The following is a 23,088-nucleotide window of genomic DNA, read 5'->3' on the forward strand; positions in this document are numbered from 1 at the left end:
CTTAGTTCAATAGACACTTAGCACTTACGATGCGTCAGGCCCCCAGAAACTCACAGCTGGTAGAGGCAGCTAAGTGGGTGGTTTAATACCTCGAGGTAGGTGGTAAAATGAAGGCAAACTGGGGCTAGCAGTGGCCCGAGGAGCCATACATAGATAGCCCAGTTACGAAGCTGGTGGAGGAAGGCTTCTAGGAGAGTCTGAGACTGAACATCAGTTTTGAAGACTGAATGACGCTTAAAAAAAGAAAGAAAAGTGGGAAAGGCAATTCAGAAAGCAAAAGTAGCATATGCAAAAGCATAGCAGTTAAAAGAAAATGGCATGTGTGTGCAGAAAACTATCAGCTGTGTGGGGAACATTTGGAGACGTGCTCTGAAAGGCAGGATGGGGTCAGGTCACTGAAGGCCATGTGTGCCAGGCCAAGGAGTATGACTTTTAAAATATATATATATGTATATAATTTATGTATAATTTTTTACTAATGAGAAATTACAGAAATACCAAAAGGAAGCAGAAGAGTATTAAAAAAAAATCACTCAGCTTCAATAATTACGTTTCCCCTATACCTCCACCAACTCTCCCCTGATCAGATTATTTTGAAACAAATCTCATATACATAATTGCATCTGAAAATATTTCAATATACGTCTTTAAAACGGTAGGATTTCAGGGAATCATCATAGGCGCATGGCTTTTGTTTTGTAAATACTGGAGGACCACGTTAAAGAAGTTTAATTCAAAGAGTGTCTTGGTGGAGCCAGAATTTAAGGAGGGGTGAGAGCAGAAGGTGATGATATCTTGTTGTCTCCCCCTTGGCCAATCACAGTGCCCGACTGTCCACCACTACCCACTGATTGACAAACTACCTCCTGAATGAGGTGATGCCGTAAGCGTTTTCCAGTTAGGAGTCTGCAGAAGAGACAAATGCCTTCCCTGCCCGCCTTTCTCCATTCCTGAGACTTGTGGGTCACTGCAAGGCGACCTGGAATGGCAGGTGAATGGCAGCTGCCCATCTTCTGGCTGAGGGCAGGGAGCCCACAACAGAGAACTCTCCAGTTCCAAGTTCCCGTTCAGCTCCAGTACCCACAGCAGTTGGCCTCAGTGCCAGCTGAGCAGGATTGTACGTGCCAGCTGTGGGGTAACGTCAGCATGTATGTGCCTGTTGGCCCACATGTGCTCACGTGTCCCAGGTCAGAGCTGCTGTCTGTCCCTGCAGCATCCCCTTCCCTCTGGGTCCTCCCAGCAAATGCAAGGCTAGACGGCACAAAACGCATCACTGAGATGCTTAGACGCTTAGCCTTGGGAAGCGGCAGACCTTGACACCAGTATGGCTCTGGAGCCAGGGTGCTGGAGATCTGGTCCTGGCTTTGCCGCTTTCCAGCTCTGTGAGCTTGGGCACATCATTTCACCTCTCTGAGGGTTGTGGGCTGGATAATGTTATCTATCAATACCTCACAGAGCTGCTGTGAATGGATCCACACGAAGCTCTTAAGCTCTTAGCACAGCAGTCAGCACATGCCAAGAGCTCACTAAATGTTAGCTACTATTACAGATTTGGGGGCTTCCTGAAGTCTTGGGAATTGACTCAGAGAATCACAGCATCTTGGAAGATTCGAATCCTAGAATCTCAAGCTCTTGGAAGCATGTAATTAGAAGAACTCTACTGGATTTCTTGTATAAATCTCTACTCTGTGTAAAGATTGCTCTTTACACGGTGTCTCTGACAGATGGTTGGCCTTTTTTTTTCCTTTTTGTAAACATTCAAGAAGAGGGTGTATCAACTAGAAGTTATAGCTTGATGAATTTTTACAAAGTGAATGCAAACGGTGGCAAACCAGGAACCAGAGCAAAAAGCAGACATCACCAGCACCAGTGCCCTTCACACAACCTCCAGATGCCCCTTGTCAGTCACTGCCCCCCACCCTAAGCATAGCTATTATCCAGCCAGTCGGGCCGTTCTCAAATATCTTCTGGAGGGGTTGTGTACCATTGTTAGGAGGACTCTAATTATTAGAGAGATTCAGTGTGTTAATCTGGAAGTTGCTGAGTTAAGCTTTACCTTTAAATTATCTTGCTTTTACTGTCTTATTTCAGTGGCAGCCTAGTTTAGAGCTGAGCATCCCAAATGCCTAGGGCTGTTTTTAAAAATACAGCTTTCTCAGCCCCATCCTGAGTCTACATCATTGGAATGTGTGGTCCGGCGGTGGAGCCAGGGAATGTGTATTTTTACAAGCTCTAAGGAAACTCCAGGTGAGGTCCGACTGGGTTTGGGAACCACTGGACTAGTGGTTCAGAGCTTCGACTCAACTCAGATCTGACTATTTCTTCCAATCCGTGCTCCACACTTACTAGGCATTGACCTTGGACAAGGCACTTGGACTTTCTGACTTTTCAGTTTTTTCATTTGTTAAAATGGAAATGATATGATAGTACCTACCTCCTTGGGTTATTGAAGGCTCTGAGACATCCCCAGGGAAAGTGCTCACTAATTGATAGGTGCTATAATCAGCATTGCTATTACTGGGAAGAGACCATCTGCGGTGTAGCCAAGGGAGTGTTGGATTTGGTATCTGAAGCCTTGTGTTTGAGTCCTGGCTGAGCCGCTTGCTAGCCCTTGCTAGCTTTGGACAAGCCTTTTGACCCCCATCTTGGGGCCTCAACTTTCCCATCTATAAAGTGGAAATACTTCTTGCTCTACATTTAGGGTCTTTGAGGGGATCAAAAAGGAAAATGGGCCAGAAAACTGCTCTGAGGACGGAAAAATGCTGCATGAAGCAAGCCCCAATGAATGTGAACTCAGCTGAACCTGGGAATCCAGTGCAAAATGGGCTGCCATTGTCCTTGCGGTTGTGGGGAGGGCGGGCCATGGCGGGGGTGGGGACAGGAACTGCTGAGGCATCGGTTTTCCACAGCCCTGGTAGGACCTGGCATGGCGCCCGAGCTCTTGGGTTCTGAGAATTGTCTCCTTTCTGGTTCCTGGGACAGGAAGAGTCCATGATCCCATAGCCATGAAATCCCATGCAATTTGCCACAGTCAGAAGTCACCTGGAGTTCCCTTTTATTATTTTAATCCTTTTCCTTTTATTAAAAGTCTTCTTTGAAGTCCTTTACTAGTATTTTTAGAAAACTTTTAAATTAAGTATAATATGCATACAGAAAAATGCAGAAATCCTAAGTGTGCAGGCTCAATGAACTTTCCAGAAACTGACCAGCTCCCAGATAAAGAAACAGAACTTTACCACCATTCCAGAAACCTTCTTTGTGCCCCTTCCAGTTACTAACCACCCCTCTTCCCCTGCCCAAGGGTAACTTTATCCTAATGTAATCCATACATGAGTTTTGCCTGTTTTAAAGTTTTATATCGTTGGAATAGCACAGTATATACTCTTTTGTATATAGCTGTTTCCACCCCACATTATGTGAGGGGGATTCATCTCTGTTGTTGCCTAGAGCAATACTTTCATTTTCTTTGATGTATAGTATTCCACTATATGACCAAGCCACAATTTACTTAGCCATCTGCTCTTGATGGACATTCAGGCTATTTCCAACAGAGGGCTATTATAAACAGTGCTGCTCTGAACATTCTCGTGTGAATCTTTCATGAACATACGTACACACTTCCGCTGTGTAAATGCCTAAGAGTGGAATTATTGGGCCCTTGAGGTATGTGTGTGTGGCTGGAACCCTTTGATTTTCAGTTCAGTTCTATTCATTGCAAGGGGAACATTGTGAACAATGTTCACAACATTGTGTCTCTATCTGGGACAGACCTATCCGCAAGAAGGTAAACGGTTGTCTGTGGGGTTTGAGATGCTAATGAGTGGAGACATTTGCAGACTCAGAGACTTCCAGGCAGGAATCAGATCTGTTGTTTCCCTCTCCTGTCTGCTCTTCTGTTTGACTTTAGAGATAACCTTGTGGCTGCTTTGCCCGGGAGCCAGTGTTCCCCATCTACAGGGGAAAACATGCCCTCCGAGTTCTACCACAGCCCTATGAAATCAAACTTCTTAAGAATGAGGCTGTGATTTTTAACACACTGACATTTGAGAAGCACTCGTCTAGCCTAAAAGAGTCATGGAGATTTCAGTCTTTTCCTAACTTCCCCACCCGCCTCTCTCCACCAGGGCCACGAGAAGGCCACATATGCGATATCAACTTTGCAACAAGGCATGGTAGAACACAGGATCCTAAAGAAAGCGATTACCACCTTCAGCGCATCCCAAACACCAGTCACGGAAATCACCCCGGGAGCTTGTTAAACATCTATTCCTGAGCCCCACCCCTAAGGATTTTGATTCAGTAGATTTGGGGTGGGGCTTGGACTATGTATTTGTAACCCCTACACCCACCCGCTTCGGGAATTCCCAAGATGTAGCCCCTGGTTCAATTCAATGGCCAGCCCTGTCTGATGAGAACACAGCAGGCCCAGCAGTTCTGTTGAGTTCTGTGTCTGCCAGTGGCTGGGTAGAGCACAGAGTTACCATGGGTAAGAGGAACCGGTGTGGACACAGCCCAGGGGGCTTGAATGTGGGACTCTGGGCTTGAGCTGGAGTCCCCGCAGAGGTTCATTTGCATCTCATTAGTATGCACCTTGATGCTCCCAAATCATCCCTAACCCCTCTCTTGCCTCTGGCCCTACAGTTCAGGTTCAGCCAGCTCCACAGCAGGACCGCCAACAGCGGAGGGAGCTGCCTGTCTTGCCCCACTGCTAGAACCAGCTCCTCACCTGCCAAGCAAGGCCTGCCTACTTGCCAGCTTTGTCCTAAGCTGTTCTGCTCAGAGAGGATTGGACTTGGACAGACAGACAGCACTGCTGGGCTGGGTTCAGCCAGAGGGAGAATGATGGAACTGGGGATGAAGGCTTTGCTGAGAATCTGTGTTTGCTGGTGGGAGAGGACATACGGTTATATGATCCCTGGTGTGGGGGAAGGATCATAAAACTCTCCCCCTCCCAAGAGCTCTTTCCACGCTGTGGGCACCGTCGCGGAGCAGGCCAGGGAACTGCTAGACACCCAGGTTATCTGAGTTTTAATCCTGCTTTGGCCGCAAACTAGCTGTGTGAACTTGGAGCTTAGGTAACCTCTCTGAGTCTCATTTATCCCTTCTGCAAAATGAGGATAATTACAGGGTTGCTGTAAACCAGCTTAAAAGTGATAATGCCTGCCAAGCACATACCACAGGGCCTGGCGCATAGTAAATGTTCAGTAAACATCAGCTATGACCAGGGCCTGTGCCTCTGTAAACATTTCCTATTCCCCAAATGTCGCCTTCTTCAGAGCATCATTTGACAACAGCTCAGTGGAGAGTTACCCAGGAAGGCAGGAGAGCAGGGACTAGTTCCAATTCCCAGATGGACAAGTGGAGGCCCCATGAAATGAGGGGGTTTGCTCAGGGGTCTCCGGCTTGATCCCCTCCCGGGCCCTCTGATATATTACCAAGGCCCCTCGGCACCAAAGGAGTGCTAAATGCTTTGCATGCATAAGCTCATTGAATCCTCCAAGTAGGTAACCGCTGCCAGCCCCATTTCACAAATGGGGAAACGGAGGCTCGGAGAGAGGAAGCCAGGCCCCCAGACGAAAGCACAGGCAGGATGGGAGGGCAGGTCTGACCCCGAAGGCTGGCTCCTTCCCCTGCACTCTCCTGGGTAGGAGACCCTGCCTGTGTGGGTTCCTGAGGAGCCCCAGGTTGGTAGAGGAGCCGGGTTGCAGGGAGCCAGTGCAAAGCAGGGCAAAGCACCCAGGATGGGGAGACCGGGTTCTGGTTCCAGGTGCGCCACCAACGTGTGATGTGACTTAGTACGTAGCACTATGGGACTTCCCTTCTTGGGGCATAGTTTTCCGATCTCCACAAAATGGAGATTAGATTCCTAGCAGTTTGTAAACTGTGCCCTAGGGAGGTTTGGGAACTTCACAGGGATGTCTCAGAAGGTGAAGGTGGGAACGAATGGGCACGGGGCTCAGGGCAGCAGCTGGGTTTCAATCCAGTTTCCATAATGATAACGATCATTTTTAAATAACAGCCAATATTTATTTAGCGGTTGCTAGGTATCATGCACTGTGTTAACTGCTTAATATAAATTATCTAGTCGAACCTTCAGAACTATCTGAGGTGGGTTCAGTTAGTATCTCTCTTTTAAAGATGAGGAAAACAGAGGCTCAGAGATCCAAGTCATCCTGTTGGAACTTGATGTCTAGACGTCTGAAAACTCATTCATAGTTCCTGGAAAGACACAGGATTTCATTGGATCAAAGAGTTTCAAGGAACGCAGAAGAGGAAGGACCCCGCCGGATGAAGTCCATGCAGCAGGGACATTCTGGCCTCTGCAATCTGTTCTGCCCTCTGAAAGGAGCTTTCCGGTCCTCCGGGGGAGTCTATCTCTTGACTTCAGAACACAACCTTCCAGGCTTGCAGAGAGCCACCCCCAAACCCAGGCCTTCAGGGCAGCCTCCTCCCATACAGGAGGCCTCCTGGTCCCTGCCTGGCCAGAGGCTGCCCCACCAGGAGGAGAGACTCCAGGGTTCCCCCTGGCCTTCCCATAGGGCTGAGTTCACACTGTGCCCTGATGGATCCCAAGGCACAAACGCAGAACTTAGAGGAGGTGCTCTGTTCCTCTTGCTTTGTCTCCAGAGCTTCTAAATGATAAATAGGTTCAATGCCCTGCTGAACTGGAGCTGGTTTTGCTCTTACAAACCTCTCTGGACAGAGAGCCCTGGAAGAAGTGGGGCAGGATTCGCCCTCCGTCCAAGCCCTCTGATCCTGGGATGCCCTCTGATTTAGGGAGTTTTCAGCTCCAGATGCAAAGCTCATGGACCCATATAGGCAACCCCAAGACGAAGAGATCCCTTGCTCTCTCTGGGGCTCAGTGAGTGTCAGGGGCTCCAAACTCAAATGTCTACAGCTGGCGGGAGCCTCAGGGCTGAAGCAGGCCCAGTGTGTGAACAGGAGGCCATCCTGGATTGTATTTTCTTCACAGTTTGGAAAGCGGTGTAGGTACAGATATGTGTCTCTTCTATTAGAAAACTACCTTGGAGATAAACAGTAGCTGAAATGGCCTCCACATCCGGGAGAGCTTGGGGAGGGGGGACTAGAGAGCCCAGGCCCCATCTAAAGGGGGCAGCCACCACTCAACTCCAGCCAACCATGCCATGGGTGGACACAGACAGTGCCCTCCACTTTGGTAAACAGAAGTTGGAATCTAGATTTTTGGGTGAAGCTTCCCAATGTTTATATGTTAAGTAATTAAGTAGAAAACCATCAAACAACAAAACAATGTATTATAGGCCCAACAAAACGAATTGCAGCTGGACAGCTTGCACACCACCCCTTGGCCACAGGGGATGGTCTTGAAGGGCTCTAAGATTTTATGTCCAGCAGCACGACCCTCCCTCCTTCTGCTCCTTACAGAACCATCATGTAAATCCTGTGATGGGATCCCACCTCACTACAGGTCTTTTCTTTGGGCTGAATCGCCCTGGGCCACCTCCCTGATCTTGCAGGTACCCCTCTCTCCTTGCTCCCTCTAGTCTGTCTGCGGTCTCCTTGCTCCTGCCCCAGGGCCTTTGCACTGCCTGTTTCTTCTGCCTGGAACTCTTTCTCAAGATGGCTTTGTGGCCCTCCCTCTGCTCAAATGTCACCTTGTCATGTAGGATTTCCCTGACCGCCCTTTCAAAAACAGCGCCCCCTCCATCACTCTCTAACCTTGCCTTGCATGATTTTCCTTCATATCACTTTTCATCACCTGATGATAGAGTATATTTTTAAATTTATCATCGCCCTCTCTCTGCCATTAGAATCCAATCCCCACAAGAGCAGGGACCTCACCTGTCCTATTCTCTGTTCTAGAATGCCCTCACAGGGTAGGCCCTCAAAAAAGAAGTATTGAGTGAGCGAGTGAATAAATGACTTTGGCAGAGGAAGTCCAATAACAAAACACTTTCTCATCATCTCCCACTTTGTCTCTTTTCTTCCTTAAAGCCCAGGTGCCTGGAAGCCCTGTGTTTCCTTCAAATGTCTATCTCCCCAGGGTCACATTCTGACTTTCAAGGGCCCTAGTCACTTTAGCTTTTGTGGGCCCCTTCCTCCATGAAAAAAATTAGAAATTATATTTAAGGACAACATTGGTATAAAGAGGAATATATGGGCTAGTGGCTCCCACACTGGACAGCTCAGACATAGAACAATCCATCACTGTAGAAAGTTCTGATGGAGTGCTGCTCTAGAGAATCAGCCCCAGCCACTCCAGCCCCCTCTGAGTCTCCCTTCTTGGAATATGGATTCCTGTTCTGGGTCAGTACTTGAATCCACCACCTACTAGATGGGTAAACCCAGGCAAGAGCCTTCCAATGATCTGAGCTTCAGTTTCTCATTTACAAAATGACAGTGATAATAAGTGTCACAATAAGGATGAGGTTGATACAATAACTAACTGGCACTGAGTGTTTCCTGTGCTGGGAATGTACAATGCATTGACTCTTGCAGCCTTCTCAGCAGTTCCATGAGATAGCTGCTACTCTCATTTCCCCTTTTTCTGGGACCAGAGAGGTTAAATAACTGCCCAAGGTCACACCGCTGTAGAGTAGGATTTGAAAGCAGGTGTATCCGACTCTAGAGACCACTTTCTTACTATTAATTCTATCCAATAATGGGTCTTCTCCCCAAAGACCAAGTGAGAATATGCATGCAGATGTGTTTTGAAAACATATAGATTACCATCCAGATGTAAGACAGTATAATTTTTGTCATCAATAATAACCAGAATACTGATAAAAAAGGGGACCCCAAGTCCCAGCTCCCTTTCACCCATGCCCTAGGCGAGAACTTCCTTTTCAGTCGTTTCTCTTCCCCTTAATTCCAGGCTTGGGTAGGCCTTGCTTTTACAAGCAGCTCTCCTGAGACTGCCTCCCAGTCCACTGGTGGTTCCAGCTGCCTTTTACCAAGCCATTATTGGTCCTAATAAGGTGTTACTCTGCGTCTTTCCTCCCTATGCTTTCTCCTATCATATTAGCTGTCTTTCCTCCAGCCCTGAGAAGTAGGTAGAAGTAGCTATTATTATCTCCATTTTACAGACAGGTAAATTGAGGCTCAGAAGAAGTTCTGTGGCCTTCCCAAGGTCACATGGCCCATCCAGGGCTCAAGCCTCTGGTCCTTTTCCTGCTCATACCCAGTTCTTTGATTTGTTTTTGTTACACGAGAACCCAGCAGCGGCTGCCTACAAACTAGCACAGGACTCAAGTGTTCATCCAAGTTTCTTAGAAGTAAATCAGTCCCTCCTACCAATTCCTGAATTCCAGTTGGCTTAAACCAATAGAGCTGGTGTTCAAGCCCAGTCCACACTAGAGTGGGAATCTTGAATGTGAAAATTCCCCTTTTGATCTGATGTTAGATTACTCTTCCTAGCATATAGTTCTGCTCTGGTCCTGCCTCTTCTCTAAAACTTTCCATGGCTCCCAAAGACTAAGTAGAAAAATTATTTCAGTAGCTAAAGACTTCCTAACAAGCAGGTACCTGGAATGTCAACATTCTTTCATTTACAGTTTTAATCTGGCTCAAAGGCACAACCCCTCCTAATTCCTGCTCCCTGGTCCCACCCTCCCCCCACTTCCCAGCCTTTGTCATAAACAGAATATATTTAGGATTCTTTCTTGAGAGCCATAGGAGCCAGCCCTAACACTGGATGCCTGGGACAGAGATGGGGGATGGGGGTGGGAGGTCAGAAAATAAATGCTGAGGGCACCCAAATCCTTTGTAAATTCACATTCAGATTTTGGGGGGAGAGTATGGACATTCTCCAATCCAGAGGGATGAATCCAGTGACTCCTTCTTTCAGGAAAGACTCTCCAAACTTTGAAAAATATCTTCCCTCTTTGCTTCTCCCCTCAGTCTAGGAAATCCAGAGCACTCAGCTTCAGGAGATCCGGCTCTCTGTTATCAGTACAGCCGCCCCCTTCTGGGTGGCCTTGGGTGTGCCAGGCAAACCTCAGTTTGTCTTACCTGAGAAATGGGAGTGAAAGGACAGATGCGTTTCCTAGGAGTATGCTGTGGCTGTTAGTTAATGTCTGTGTCATGCCTAAGAAAAGGGAAGCTGCTGGGCCATGAGGGAGAATGTCATTGCTGATCTGTGCCTGGGTGATGGGAGGAATTTCATCGTCAGAAACAAAGCCTGGGGACTTCCTTGGTGGCACAGTGGTTAAGAATCCACCTGCCAATGCAGGGGACACGGGTTCGATCCTTGGTCCAGGAAGATCCATATGCCGTGGAGCAACTAAGCCCGTGTGCCACAGCTACTGAGCCCACATGCTGCAACTACTGAAGACTGCGTGCCTAGAGCCCGTGCTCCGCAACAAGAAAAGCCACTGCAACGAGAAGCCCGTGCACCTCAACGAAGAGTAGCCCCTGCTCGCCGCAACTAGAGAAAGCCCGCGGGCTGCAATGAAGACCCAACGCAGCCAAAAATAAATTTAAAAAAAGAAAGAAAGAAACAAAGCCTGGCATTTTGAACAAATTTGGTATGAGCTTCTTTAGCGGAAGTTTGATTTGGCTTTGAATTTCTTCAAGTACATCTGCTTCCCCGTGGAAGGGATAGAATTACCAACAGTGTCACAGGCTCCTAGAACTAAAATGCCTGAGCCACTGCACATGGACCATTACGGATACAGGTCACAGAGCATTAGAATCACAGAACACCCAACCACACCGCTTAGAACATGTAGGCGGGACACAGGACGTTAGCATAGCAGAGCCCCCGCTTATCAGATCTGGAGGGGCTCTTAGTCCAGTTTTTCAAACCTGTGCTTCCCAAGGGAGTGAGGGACAAACCTGGGGGCAGGGTCCTAGGCCTCGAGCCCTGCTTCAATAGTGCAGCTCTGCTTTTATCTGTTTATAGGCTGTGTTTCCAAGTACAATTTCATCAGGAAAAAAGAGATTCTGCCCCTGAAAGCAATAGAGGGGTCCGAAATCACAGATCCATTCCCTCCCCTTCCCCCAATATACACACATCATTTACAGATGAAGAAGGAGGTCCAGAGGGCTTAGGTGACTGATTTGACCAGTCACAGGAATAAGTGGCTTTAGACCTAGGTCTCCTGAGAGCCAGGTCAGCTTACTACACTGACCACTGAATAGGCATCGCGAATGATTTTCCTGATCCACAGCCAGAGGCAATCCCATAGGCCTACACAAGCCGAAGAACCTACCAGTATAAGATGGAAAGGACTTTAGAGCTCTCCTTGTTTCCCCCAAGGGCACCTATCCCGCTAGAGTAGCATATCCTTCCCGAGTGGCCACACAGAATCTGCTTGGATTCCCCCAGTGACGGGGAGCTCTCCACATTGTGAGATGAGTCGTTCCAGAATTGCACTTGAGATCACTAACCAAGAAAATGAGGATAGACCTCAGAGCACTTATCCTGCCAGTTGTGTTCAGACTTTTATCAATGACTCGGATAAAGACATAGATGTTACAACCACCAAGTTTCTGAACGTTAGAACTAAGATTCTGGGATGCTGGGGCAGTGAGTGAAACACAAGGAGAAATGAATCACTGTTCTCATTAAAATCCTACGTTATTTAGTTGCAGAAGATCAGCCTGCACAAGAACAGATTGGAGAAGATGTGAAAAGACATCTGAGAGTTTTCATTACCCACAAACTCAACAGTGAATAGTCTGAGCTGGCTGCTAAAAAGTAATAGTACTTCGTAATATTTTTCAAAAATTGTGTCACACATCACGTTCAGCATTTATGTACATTAACTCATTTCATTCTCAAAATGGTATTATGAAGTCAGGAAACTAAGAATCAGAGAAGGTAAGCCACTTGCCCAAAGTCACACAGCCAGAAGCTTTGTCCTGTGAACCACCTTCTGCTGCCTTCCCCATGCATGAAATGGGGTTGGGAGTTACATGGAGACAGAGTTTGATTCACACATATGTCCTAAAAGGGTCCATTCACGAAACCCCACACCTGCACTTGCTCACACCCATGTACACACAAGCCCCACAGCTACCAGTTTATTTACTCACACAGTATGCGTTCTGCCAACCAGGCGCACACAATTAGCGTACCCACACAATTATTCAAAATTGCCTCCTAAGTGTGTGTGTGTGTGTGTGCTTTCTTGCAAATGTGCACATTCACCCACATGCAGATTTCTCTCTGAGTCTGGGGAGCCAAGAGCATGAGGCCCCACCCCAGACAAGCGCCTGCTCGCAGCTTCCCAGCAGAGCCTGCGGCTGGGCCAGCAAGCTTAGACTTGACCAGGGAACAGCGGATTCCTGCTCCACTGGGGCGCAAGCTGGGCCTTCTCCAGGGGGTTCAGTCTACCCCACCCTCACCCCGGCCTCAGGCTTTGATTCTGCTTTGGCTTTGAGACTAATATTTATTGAGTGCTTTTCTATGGGCCAGGCACCAACGCTAAGCATATTAATGTACACGATTGTATTTCATCTTCATAAAACCCCAGGAAAGAAGTACTGTTAATAGCCCCATCTTACAGATGAGGAAACTGAGGTTCAGAGAGGTTAAATTCCCCAAGGTTATACAGTTAGCAAGTGGTGGAGTTGGGCTCGAACCCACAGTTGGATTTACAGGTGAACACAGTTTCTCTTTCTGGCAGCATGGTTGGGAGGAAAGAACCTGGCTCTGGTTCTCACCCTGTGACTTTGGGCAAGTCCCTTTCTTTTTGGGGGACTTTATTTTCCAGCATCAAAAAGGAAGGAATGATCGCTAAAGGTTCTTTCAGCTTTCACTTTGTCATTGCTTTCCCTAAGTCCAGATCCTTTCATTTTTCAATTAGTATTTATTGAGCTCTGTTATGTACCAGGCACTGATCTAGGCACTGGGAATTCGTGCATGAATAAGATCAAAAAGCTCCTGTCTTCATGGAGCCTAGCATCTAGGGCAGGAGACAGTAAACAAATAAATAAGAACATATTGGGAGGTGACAAGTGCCACGGAGAAAATGGGGTGATGTGATAAAGAAGGGCTTTAGGAAGGAGGCTACATCAAACTGGGGGTTAGGCAGTGACATTAGAGGTGAGAAATGGATAATAACAAGAAGCTAGCCATGGGAGAATCTTAAATAGAGGGAAACAGCAAGTGCAAAGGCCCTGAGGCAGATCCCAGTTTAGTATGTTTGTAGAGGAGAAAGAAGGCCCTTATGGCTGCAGCTTGGTGAACAATGGGGAGAGTGGTAGGAGGCATCACTGGAGATACAGGCAGGGCCCAGATGGTGGGGAGCCTTCCAGGCCATGATAACAAGTTCAGATTTTCATCTAAATGCTGTGGGAAGCCACTGGAAAATTTTAAGCAGGGAAGTGATAAGAACTGATCTATGTTTTCACAAGATGTTTCAAAATAGTGGTCCTAGGTGGTATGAGGTGGGAGGGTAGCCCAGGGAGCCCATATGCCCCTGCACCCTGTAAGCCTGTTCACCTGCCCAGGTGTGGTGCCAGAAACAAATATCAGACACAGGCCCCTCCCCCAGCAAACCACTCACCAGGTCTGTGGGTCCCACGGCTTGAACACAGCCATGGGCACCAAACCCCTACACAAGGGTGCACCCCCTTTGGCATCTTATTGCCCCCGAGGGAGACCCCATCCCTGCTCCCTTCCCTACAGCTCACCTTAAGGACTCCGGCTCTCAAGGCGCCCCTGCAGCTGCTGAGCGGAGTGTCTTGTTGGGACCTGCCCTCCACAGGTGCTGACCTGGTGAACAGGAAGCTTTCCCCAAATCAGGGCAGGCAGCGCTGGGAGGCTGCACACACCCTGGGCTCGCCGGGCCAAGGAGTGAGTGTGGACCTGGGACTGGGGTAAGCACTCATTTCCCCCCTGGGTCTTCAACTTCAAAAGCAATGCCATCCTGGGGGAAGGGGTGGGGTCCAAATGATTCAGGGGTGTCCTCGTGCTTGCAGCGGATTGTGTCAGGGATGGGTGAGTGTGGCTTTTCCCTGTGGCCGGGTCCTTCATGGGCTGTGGTGGCAAGCAAGGGGTGACAGCAAGGGGGCAGGAAGGGTGGGGAGTAGACAGCATCTTTTTCTGTCCCTGGCTTTAGGACCCTAAGCATAGAATCTACCTCCATCCTGCCCCCTCTCTTCTGAGGTGCTGGGTTTAGGGCGCCGCCAACAGGATCTCAAGCGAGGGATGGTGGCAGGGAGGCTGGAAGGAGGAGGCTTTCAGAGGCCAAGTTAGGTTGGCTTTTCCATTTCTGCCTCCACCCTCCTTCCCATGTTGAGATGCAACCCACGAGGTCTTAAAGAACCTGCATTTGGTTCTCTCAGGACTCTGGAAAGACAAGGATCCAAGCCTCTCCCTTTCCCCCTTGCCTGGAAGTTTAACTCTTCCTTGCCTTTGAAGACCAAGGCAACTGGAAAAACAAGTTTTGCCTGTTTCCTCCAAGAATGCTCGGCACATCTGGCTGGTAGCCATGAACTCCACGGAGTCAAGACTCCCAAGGGCAGGCCGGCCACCAGCCTGGTGTACGCAGCCTCACACATTGCTTCTAGAAGACCCGGTTTGGCAACCGAACTCTGCCCTACCCGGTCCCCCTCCCCATCCTCGGCTCTGATGAGTCTCACATTTTGACCCAGGCTGGAGTTCAGGGATGAGGCATTCGGGAAGCGGAAGGGAGAGGATGCAGAAGAGAAGCAGCTCTTAGAGGGTGAAGCGTTCATTCACGGTTAGTTCAACAATCTCCAGGGGTTGGTTCTTACCTGGCCACCCACCTTGGGACTTGGGGCAAGACCCCTCCCCCACCTGGGGCTCTATTTCCCTATCTAGGCCTGAGAAGGGGGATCTGAGCTCCATCATCTCTCAGGTCCATTTCAGCTCTGACATTCCAGGAAGGGAGGGGTTTTCTCTGTTCAGGGTTACAAGATGAGTCAGAATCAGGCTCTGTCCAAAGGGACTTGTGGTGGGATAGGTGGAGGTAAGCCTGGGATGGGGTAGCAGCCCTGGCCTGTGATGCAAGGAGCTCCAGGTCTAATTCTTGCTTCGTTTCTATCTAGCTGTAAGGCCCTGGGCAGGTCCCTTCACTTTATGAAACTTAGATTCCTATGACTAATAATAGCTAATATTACATTAAAACTTACTATGTGCCAGGCACTATGCTAGGTCATTTACCTTTGTTATTTCACTTAATTTTCACAACAATCCAATGAGGTAGTTAATATCCTTATTCCTATTCTACAGAAGAGGAAATCGAGTCTCACAGAGGTGAAATGGCCTGCCTAGAAAGTCACCCAGTTAGTAAGTGGCGGAGCCAGGCCTGACAGCCTAGCAGCCTGACGCCAGGCCTGTGATCGTGGTCCCTTTGCTTTTCTGCAGCCCCTACGTGTGCAGACACAGCTCAGTTCAACTGGAGCTGAGCCCTGATGGAGGGGTCTTGTCAGAAGTACTTAGGGCCAGACTGCTAAGCTTGGGTACCTGGTCAGAATGATTCCACCATCACTGGGGAGACATTGAAGGTTTTGGGAAAAGGAGAGAAGTGGTAAGGACAGTGTTGTATCTGCCGGATGCCCTTCAGGAAGCACTTAAACTAGTCTGTTATTCTTCAAACACAAGGTTCTGCAATCTCAGCCCTACTGACTTTGCTGTGGGGATCTGTCCCGTGCACTGTAGGATGTTTAGCAGCATCCCCGTCCTCTATCTACTACATGCCAGTAGCACCTCCTGCACACAAGCTGGGGTAGCCAAAAATACCTCCAGACATTGCCAAATATCTCCTGAGGGGCAAAACCACCCCAGTTAAGAACCACGGCAGTAGGAACCATTTCTTTGCTAACTTGTACCCTTTCTTTTTCTGCCCAGGGTTTCGGGAGGTTTTCCATCATGATTATTGCCTTGCTGGGGTTTGCCATTTTCTTGCTTCATTGTACAACTTGTGAGAAACCCCTAGAAGGGATCATCTCATCAGCCTGGCGTTTCACACACCCCCTTTATAATGTGACCATCTATGAAAACTCTGCTCCCAAGACCTACGTGGAAAGCTCTGAGAAAATGGGCATCTATCTCACAGACCCCCAGTGGGCAGTGAGGTACCGGATTATCTCTGGAGATGTGGCCAACGTGTTTAAAACAGAGGAGTACATGGTAGGCAACTTCTGCTTTCTGAGAATAAGGACAAAGAGTAGCAACACAGCCCTTCTGAACAGGGAGGTGCGAGACAGCTACACCCTCATCATCCAAGCCACGGAGAAGACCCCGGAGTTAGAAGCTCTGACCCGCGTGGTGGTCCACATCCTGGACCAGAATGACCTGAAGCCCCTCTTCTCCCCGCCTTCATACCGAGTCACCATCTCTGAGGACATGCCCCTCAAGAGCCCCATCTGCAAGGTGAGCGCCACGGATGCTGACCTGGGCCGGAACGCCGAGTTCTATTACACCTTTAACACGAGGTCGGAGATGTTTGCCATCCATCCTACCAGCGGGGTGGTCACCTTGGCCGGGAAGCTCAACGTCACCTGGCGAGGGAAGCATGAGCTGCAGGTGCTGGCTGTGGACCGCATGCGGAAGATCTCAGAGGGCAACGGATTTGGTAACTTGGCAGCACTGGTCATCCACGTGGAGCCTGCCCTCAGGAAGCTCCCGGCCATTGCCTCAGTGGTCTTGGCTATACCAGAGAGCAGCGACGACGCCACCTATGCCATGGTGGTGGTGGATGCAGAGAGCTCAGGTGGTGACGTGGACTCGCTGGAAATTGTTGGTGGTGACCCTGGAAAGAACTTCAAAGCCATCAAGTCTTACGCCCGGAGCAGTGAGTTCAGTTTGGTTTCTGTCAAAGACATCAACTGGATGGAACACCCTCATGGATTCAACCTCAGCCTGCAGGCCAGGGGTGGGAGCAGACCTTCTTCTTATTCCCAGATCAGGGGCTTTCACCTACCTCCTTCCAAACTGGCTTCCCTCAAATTTGAGAAGGCTGTTTACAGAGTGCAGCTTAGTGAGTTTTCCCCTCCTGATAGCCGTGTGGTGATAGTGAAAGTAACCCACGCCTTCCCCAACCTGAAGTATGTTCTAAAGCCATCCTCAGAGAGTGCAGCGTTTAAACTGAATGCTCGCACGGGGCTGATCACCACCACGAAGCTCATGGACTTCCATGACCGAGCTCAGTACCAGCTACACATCAGAACCTCACTGGGCCTGGCCTCCACCACTGTGGTCATTGACATTATGGACTGTAACAATCATGCCCCCATGTTCAACAAGTCCTCCTACTATGGCACCTTCGATGAGAACATCCCTCCAGGCACCAGCGTTTTGACTGTTACGGCCACAGACCAGGATCATGGAGACAATGGATACGTCACCTACTCCATCGCTCGCCCAAACTCTGTGCCCTTTTCTATCGACCCTTACCTGGGGATCATCTCCACCTCCAAACCCATGGACTATGAGCTCATGAACAGAATTTACACCTTCCAGGTATGGGCGTCAGATTGGGGATCCCCATTTCGCCAGGAAAAAGAAGTGTCTGTTTCCCTTAGGCTCAAGAACTTGAATGACAACAAGCCTATGTTTGAGGAAGTCAATTGCACTGGGTCTATCCATGAAGACTGGCCGGTAGGAAAATCAGTAATGACCGTGTCAGCTATAGATGTGGATGAGCTTCAGAACCTAAAATATGAGATTGTGTCAGGCAACGAACTAGAGTATTTTCATCTAAATCATTTCTCTGGAGTGATATCCCTCAAACGCCCTTTTAGGAACCATACTACTGGTCAACCCATCAACTATTCCCTGAAAATTACAGCCTCAGATGGGAAAAACTATGCCTCGCCCATGACTTTGAATGTTACTGTAGTGAAGGATCCTCATTTGGAGGTCCCTGTAAAGTGTGATAAAACGGGGGTATTGACACATTTCACAAAGACCATCCTGCTCTCTGTTGAGCTTCAGAATCAGCAGTCCAGTGATGAGGATTTCACTTCCTTAAGTGCATATCAGATCAATCATCATACCCCTCAGTTTGAGGACCACTTCCCACAGTCCATTGACATCCTTGAGCGTGCTCCTCTCAACACCCCCCTGGCCCACCTGGCAGCCACCGACCCCGATACTGGCTTTAACGGCAAACTGGTCTATGTGATTGCAGATGGCAATGAAGACGGCTGCTTTGACATTGAGCTGGAAACAGGGCTGCTCGCTGTAGCTGCCCCCTTGGACTATGAAGCCACCAGTTTCTACATCCTCAATGTAACGGTGTATGACCTGGGCACTCCCCAGAAGTCCTCCTGGAAGCTGCTGACGGTGAATGTGGAAGACTGGAATGATAATGCGCCCAGATTTCCTCCTGGTGGGTACCAGGTAACCATCTCAGAGGACGCAGAAGTTGGAACCACAGTTGCGGAGCTGAAAGCAAAAGATGCTGACTCGGAGGACAATGGGAGGGTTCGCTACACCCTGCTAAGCCCCACAGAGAAGTTCTCCCTCCATCCCCTCACTGGGGAACTGGTTGTCACAGGACCCCTGGACCGGGAATCAGAACCTCAATATATACTCAAGGTGGAGGCTAGGGACCAGCCCAGGAAGGGTCACCAGCTCTTCTCTGTCACCGACCTGATAGTCACATTGGAAGATGCCAATGACAACTCTCCCCAGTGCATTACAGAACTTCGCAGGCTTAAGGTCCCAGAGGATCTGCCACCAGGGACCATTCTAACATTTCTAGATGCCTCTGATCCTGACCTGGGCCCTGCGGGAGAAGTACGATATGTCCTATTGGATGATGCCCATGGGACCTTCCACGTGAATCTCATGACGGGGGCACTCAGTCTGGAGAAAGAGCTGGACTTTGAGAGGAGGGCTGGGTATAACCTGAGCCTGTGGGCCAGTGACAGCGGGAGGCCCCTGGCCCGAAGGACCCTCTGCCGCGTGGAGGTGATTGTCCTGGATGTGAACGAGAACCTCCACCCTCCCCGCTTTGCCTCCTTTGTGTACCAGGGCCAGGTATGGGAGAACAGCCCCTCGGGAACCTCAGTGATGGCAGTGGCTGCCCATGATGAGGACAGTGGCTTGGACGGGGAGCTCCAGTACTTCCTGCGGGCTGGCACCGACCTTGCAGCCTTCAGCATCAACCAAGACACAGGTACTAGGAGTGGGATGGGATGGGAGGGCCAGGTGCTGGGAGAGGATGGGCCTAAGGGAATCAGGCACTGTCCTGAAAGAAGTCAGGCTATAGGCTAAAAAGAACAATAAATAGGGACACTCCTTCCTGTCCCTTTCATTTTATTTTTAATTTATATACATATATATATATATATATATATACTATATATATAGTATATATATGTATATATACATATGTGGGTGTATGTATGTATATCCATTTAAGTTGAATCAACCATCTCACACACACTTGTATACACATACACACACACAAAAACATACATTACATATATATGCTTATAAAAATAATGTATCATAGTTATAAAATTTTTATATATAATTTAAAAATGAATGTTTCTCTGTGTCCCATCTCCCCAGACATAATCTCTATTAAGAATTTGTCCTATAATCTTCTAAATTTTTCTCATTGCATCTGATATATTATCACTTTTCATTTTATTATTATGAAAACATAATACAACAGATACTAATTCTGAAACTTATTTTGTCACCAGGATATCTTATATGTCAGTACATATAAATCTCCTTCATTCTTTTTTAATGGCTGCATTTGTTCATATACTTTTACTCATATGCAATGAGTCTCTACAGGAAAAACTCTTAAAAAATGGAGCTCTTGGGTCAAAAGATAACATTAATAGATATATAATATCCATATATCCATATATCCATCATCCATAGATATATAATTAATATCAATGCTAATAGATATTTTCAAATTGTCCTCCAAAAAGGTGGCACCTTTGAAGCTCCACAGAAAATAAGTGCAATTCAGCAAACACTTACTGGGCACCCTCTACTTGTGAGGTCCTGAGATAGGCACCTTGGGAGAGATCCCAGGTGAATAAAAGTAGGTCCTTCTTGATGGGATGATTTCTCTCCGGGGTAGAGGGCAGGGTGATGTGGTAGAAAGAGCATTAGATTGAGAGTCAATTCTAGACCCAGCTCTTCTGCTTACTTGCTACATGATCTTGGTCAAGTCATGCTCTTTCTCTGGGCCTCAGTTTCCCCATCTGTCAAAGGAGTAAGGTTCCTTCAGCTCTGCAATGCTATGGCTCTGAGTACAGGCTCTGCCCTGTCATCTGGGTCTTTCCAGCTGAGTGGGACCCATAAGAACTTAGGCTACAAGCCTCCTCCACTCACTCTTGGACCCTCGACTTCTAGAACAGTGCTAGTTCATAATAAGCAATTTGTAGATGAGAGAACCAATGAATGAAGCCAAGTCTCTAAAATCATGAAGATGAGGAGAGGGGAACAGCAATTTATTTATCAAACCCCTACCCTTGAATTGGTATCTATAAGGACTTGAAGCTTGAAGGAACCAGTCTAAGGACAAATGTAAGGAAATCCCACTTAGAGAATGTGAAATGAATAAATTGGACTCGGCTTGAAGTAGTCAGGAGAAAGTAGGTCAACTACCATGGTCTTCTGGAAACCCTGCATATGCCCACATGCCCCAGTCATGGGCCTATCTTAGCAGAGAAAGGCTCTGAGAGGTTCTACAATAAGGATATGAATTTCCCTGTGTTTAACTCAGCAGCTCCCATGCCATATCAGCCACAGTTCCCTTTTCTCGTGGAATAGTTATCAATATCCTTTCCACAGTACCATCTCAGGAGTGTTAGGTAAAGTGCTTTCTAAAGCTACTTTGAGCTCTAAACTATTTTGGCTTTGGTGATTGACTATCCCTAGGAATGATTCAGACTTCCGCACCCCTGGACCGAGAATTCATGTCCTGCTACTGGCTGACGGTACTGGCAGTGGATAGGGGTTCCACCCCCCTCTCTTCTGTAACTGAAGTCTACATTGAGGTTTTGGATGTCAATGACAACCCACCCCAGATGTCCAGCCCCGTGTTCTACCCCTCCGTCCGGGAGGATGCACCCCTGCACACCTCCGTGCTTCAGCTAGATGCCTGGGACCCGGACTCCAGCTCCAAGGGGAAGCTGACCTTCAATATCACCAGTGGCAACCAAATGGGATTCTTTGTTATTCATCCTCTCACAGGTAAGGACCTCAGAAATCTGGGTGCATAGGATTATCTACCACAGTGCTTCTCAAAGTGTGGTCCTAGAATGGCAGCATGAGCATCACCTATGAACTTGTTAGAAAGTCAAGTTCTCAGGCCCCATCTTAGACCTACTCAATCAGAGCTCAGGGTGGGGACAAGAAATCTGTATTTTAATATGACGTCCAGAGGATTTTGATGTGTGCTAAGTTTGAGAAGTGCTGCTCAGCAAAGTCCATCTCTGTGGGAGAATAAGAATATGTGAGTTTTCTTTCCTTGGAGCCCAGGGAAGCTAAGCAGGTTCCCTAGGTGGTCAAGCTGGGACTATTTCAGACCTCCAAGTGCTTACAACTGACCATTCCTGAGAATCGCAAACCACAGGTTGAATCTCTTAACTCTAGTCCCACACTGATCTCAAGCCTGCTCACGGCACGGTGGCCATACAGATCCACTTCAGAGCAACCAACCGTCTCACAAAGGTCTGTCCTCGGTCCAAGGCCATCTTGGATGGTTTAGAGGAATCCAGCGGTCATTGGCTTGCAGCCGTGAACCAGATGCAGCCCACAGAGGTGTTCTGTTTGGCCTGCACAAGCTTTAAACAGTGATTTTTCAAGTTTTTGCCAACATTTAAAAATTTCGCAAAATATTCCAGATTTCTGGTTGTTCTTAAAATAACAAGATCTGGCCACATGGACCACACATCCCGCAGGGCCACAGCTGCCCGGAGCTGACAGCAGCTCCCTGTGTACAGCAGGTGTGTCCTCTGTGCCCACAGTCCCCTCACACCCGACTGTGTTATTCCCGCCTGCTTCCTGCAATTATGCTGCCTGCCTGGCTCCCAGCAGAAGGTGAGAGCCAGTTCCCACTGCTGCAGGTACGGCTCCAAGGCCACATGTGCCTCTTGACCATGAACAACAACCCTATTGCAGAGAAGGCTGACATTCTCTCCTTCGAACCCAACTTCCCATTCTCCAGCTCCAACTGACTCTTGTCCTGGAAGGACAGAACTCTGGCAAGATTGGAGGAAGGAGAAGGGGAGAGTGCTGGCAGCAGCTTCCTGATCCTTAAGGCAAAAGGGAGTCAGGAGGAGCGATGGGCCTGGGGATCCTGAGGCAGACAGTGGGCAGGGGATACAAGTGCCCCTTTGCCCTGTGACATCTGTTTGGAACCTTTGACCTCGGGGAGCGGATTAGTCCTCCTAGAAGGAGAATGCTTCTCTCTTGAAGAACAGGCCTAAGCTGGCTCTCTGCCTGGGCCCACTCTGTCCCTCCCTTTTTGGAAGAGGGAAGAGATCTCTCACCTAAGGCAATAGGTTATCTACTTCTTCCAAATCCCTGCTCTGTTTACTGTCAACAGTTCCCTGACACCAGGTCTGGCAAAATGCCCCAGAGGGCAGAGAGCTCTTAGTCTTCCTACAGTTGAGAAGAAATTTTTATCAGCATGAACATTTGAAAATAAAATAATAAGTCAGCAATGATTCCCCGCCCCCCCGCCCCACCCACCTTTCTTATCCACATTATATTGTCCTACTTCCATACTTGGATCCCTTGGATGGCTTCCCTGTGCCCTTAAGATAAAGCCAGACCCTGCCGTGTCCCACAGACTTGTGCCTGACCGGGCCCCTGCTTTCCTTTCTGGCTTCATCTTGCCTCTCTTGCTCTATCACTCTCTGGATCCAGCCACATGGCCTGCCTTGGTCCATGACCCCTCCTGGCACAGGGCCTTTGCACATGCTATTCCTTCTGCCAGGAGTCTCTTCTCTCTGTTTTCAGGCTAACTCCTGCTCTTCTTTCAGATTTTGGCCCAGCTGTTCTTTCCTTAGAAAAGTTTTTCCTGACACTATAATACATCTCCCAGCAGCATCTAGTTTTTAAAAACACTTATCACTTAGAACATTATATTCATGTATGTGATTATTCCATTAATTATCCATGTCCTTCACTAGACTTCAAAGGTTTTC

At 48.4% G+C, this 23,088-nt stretch overlaps 2 protein-coding genes across 3 annotated transcripts in view; one reads left to right on the forward strand and one right to left on the reverse strand.

Moving 5' to 3' along the window:
* Positions 1 to 23,088, reverse strand: part of SLC36A1 (solute carrier family 36 member 1) — a 164,730-nt gene that overhangs the window by 16,855 nt on the left and 124,787 nt on the right. The window lies entirely within an intron of this gene.
* The window catches only part of FAT2 (FAT atypical cadherin 2), an 85,683-nt gene that overhangs the window by 3,689 nt on the left and 58,906 nt on the right, over positions 1 to 23,088 (forward strand). For both annotated transcript variants that reach the window (XM_004280326.3, XM_049707784.1), the window contains exons 2-3: positions 15,803 to 19,079; positions 20,813 to 21,127. In XM_004280326.3, coding sequence (XP_004280374.1) covers positions 15,824 to 19,079; positions 20,813 to 21,127 — 3,571 coding nt within the window. In that variant the 5' untranslated portion in view covers positions 15,803 to 15,823. The remainder of the gene's footprint in view (positions 1 to 15,802; positions 19,080 to 20,812; positions 21,128 to 23,088) is intronic.

The sequence above is a fragment of the Orcinus orca genome, chromosome 3 (assembly GCF_937001465.1).
Source record: "Orcinus orca chromosome 3, mOrcOrc1.1, whole genome shotgun sequence".
Taxonomy (NCBI): domain Eukaryota; kingdom Metazoa; phylum Chordata; class Mammalia; order Artiodactyla; family Delphinidae; genus Orcinus; species Orcinus orca.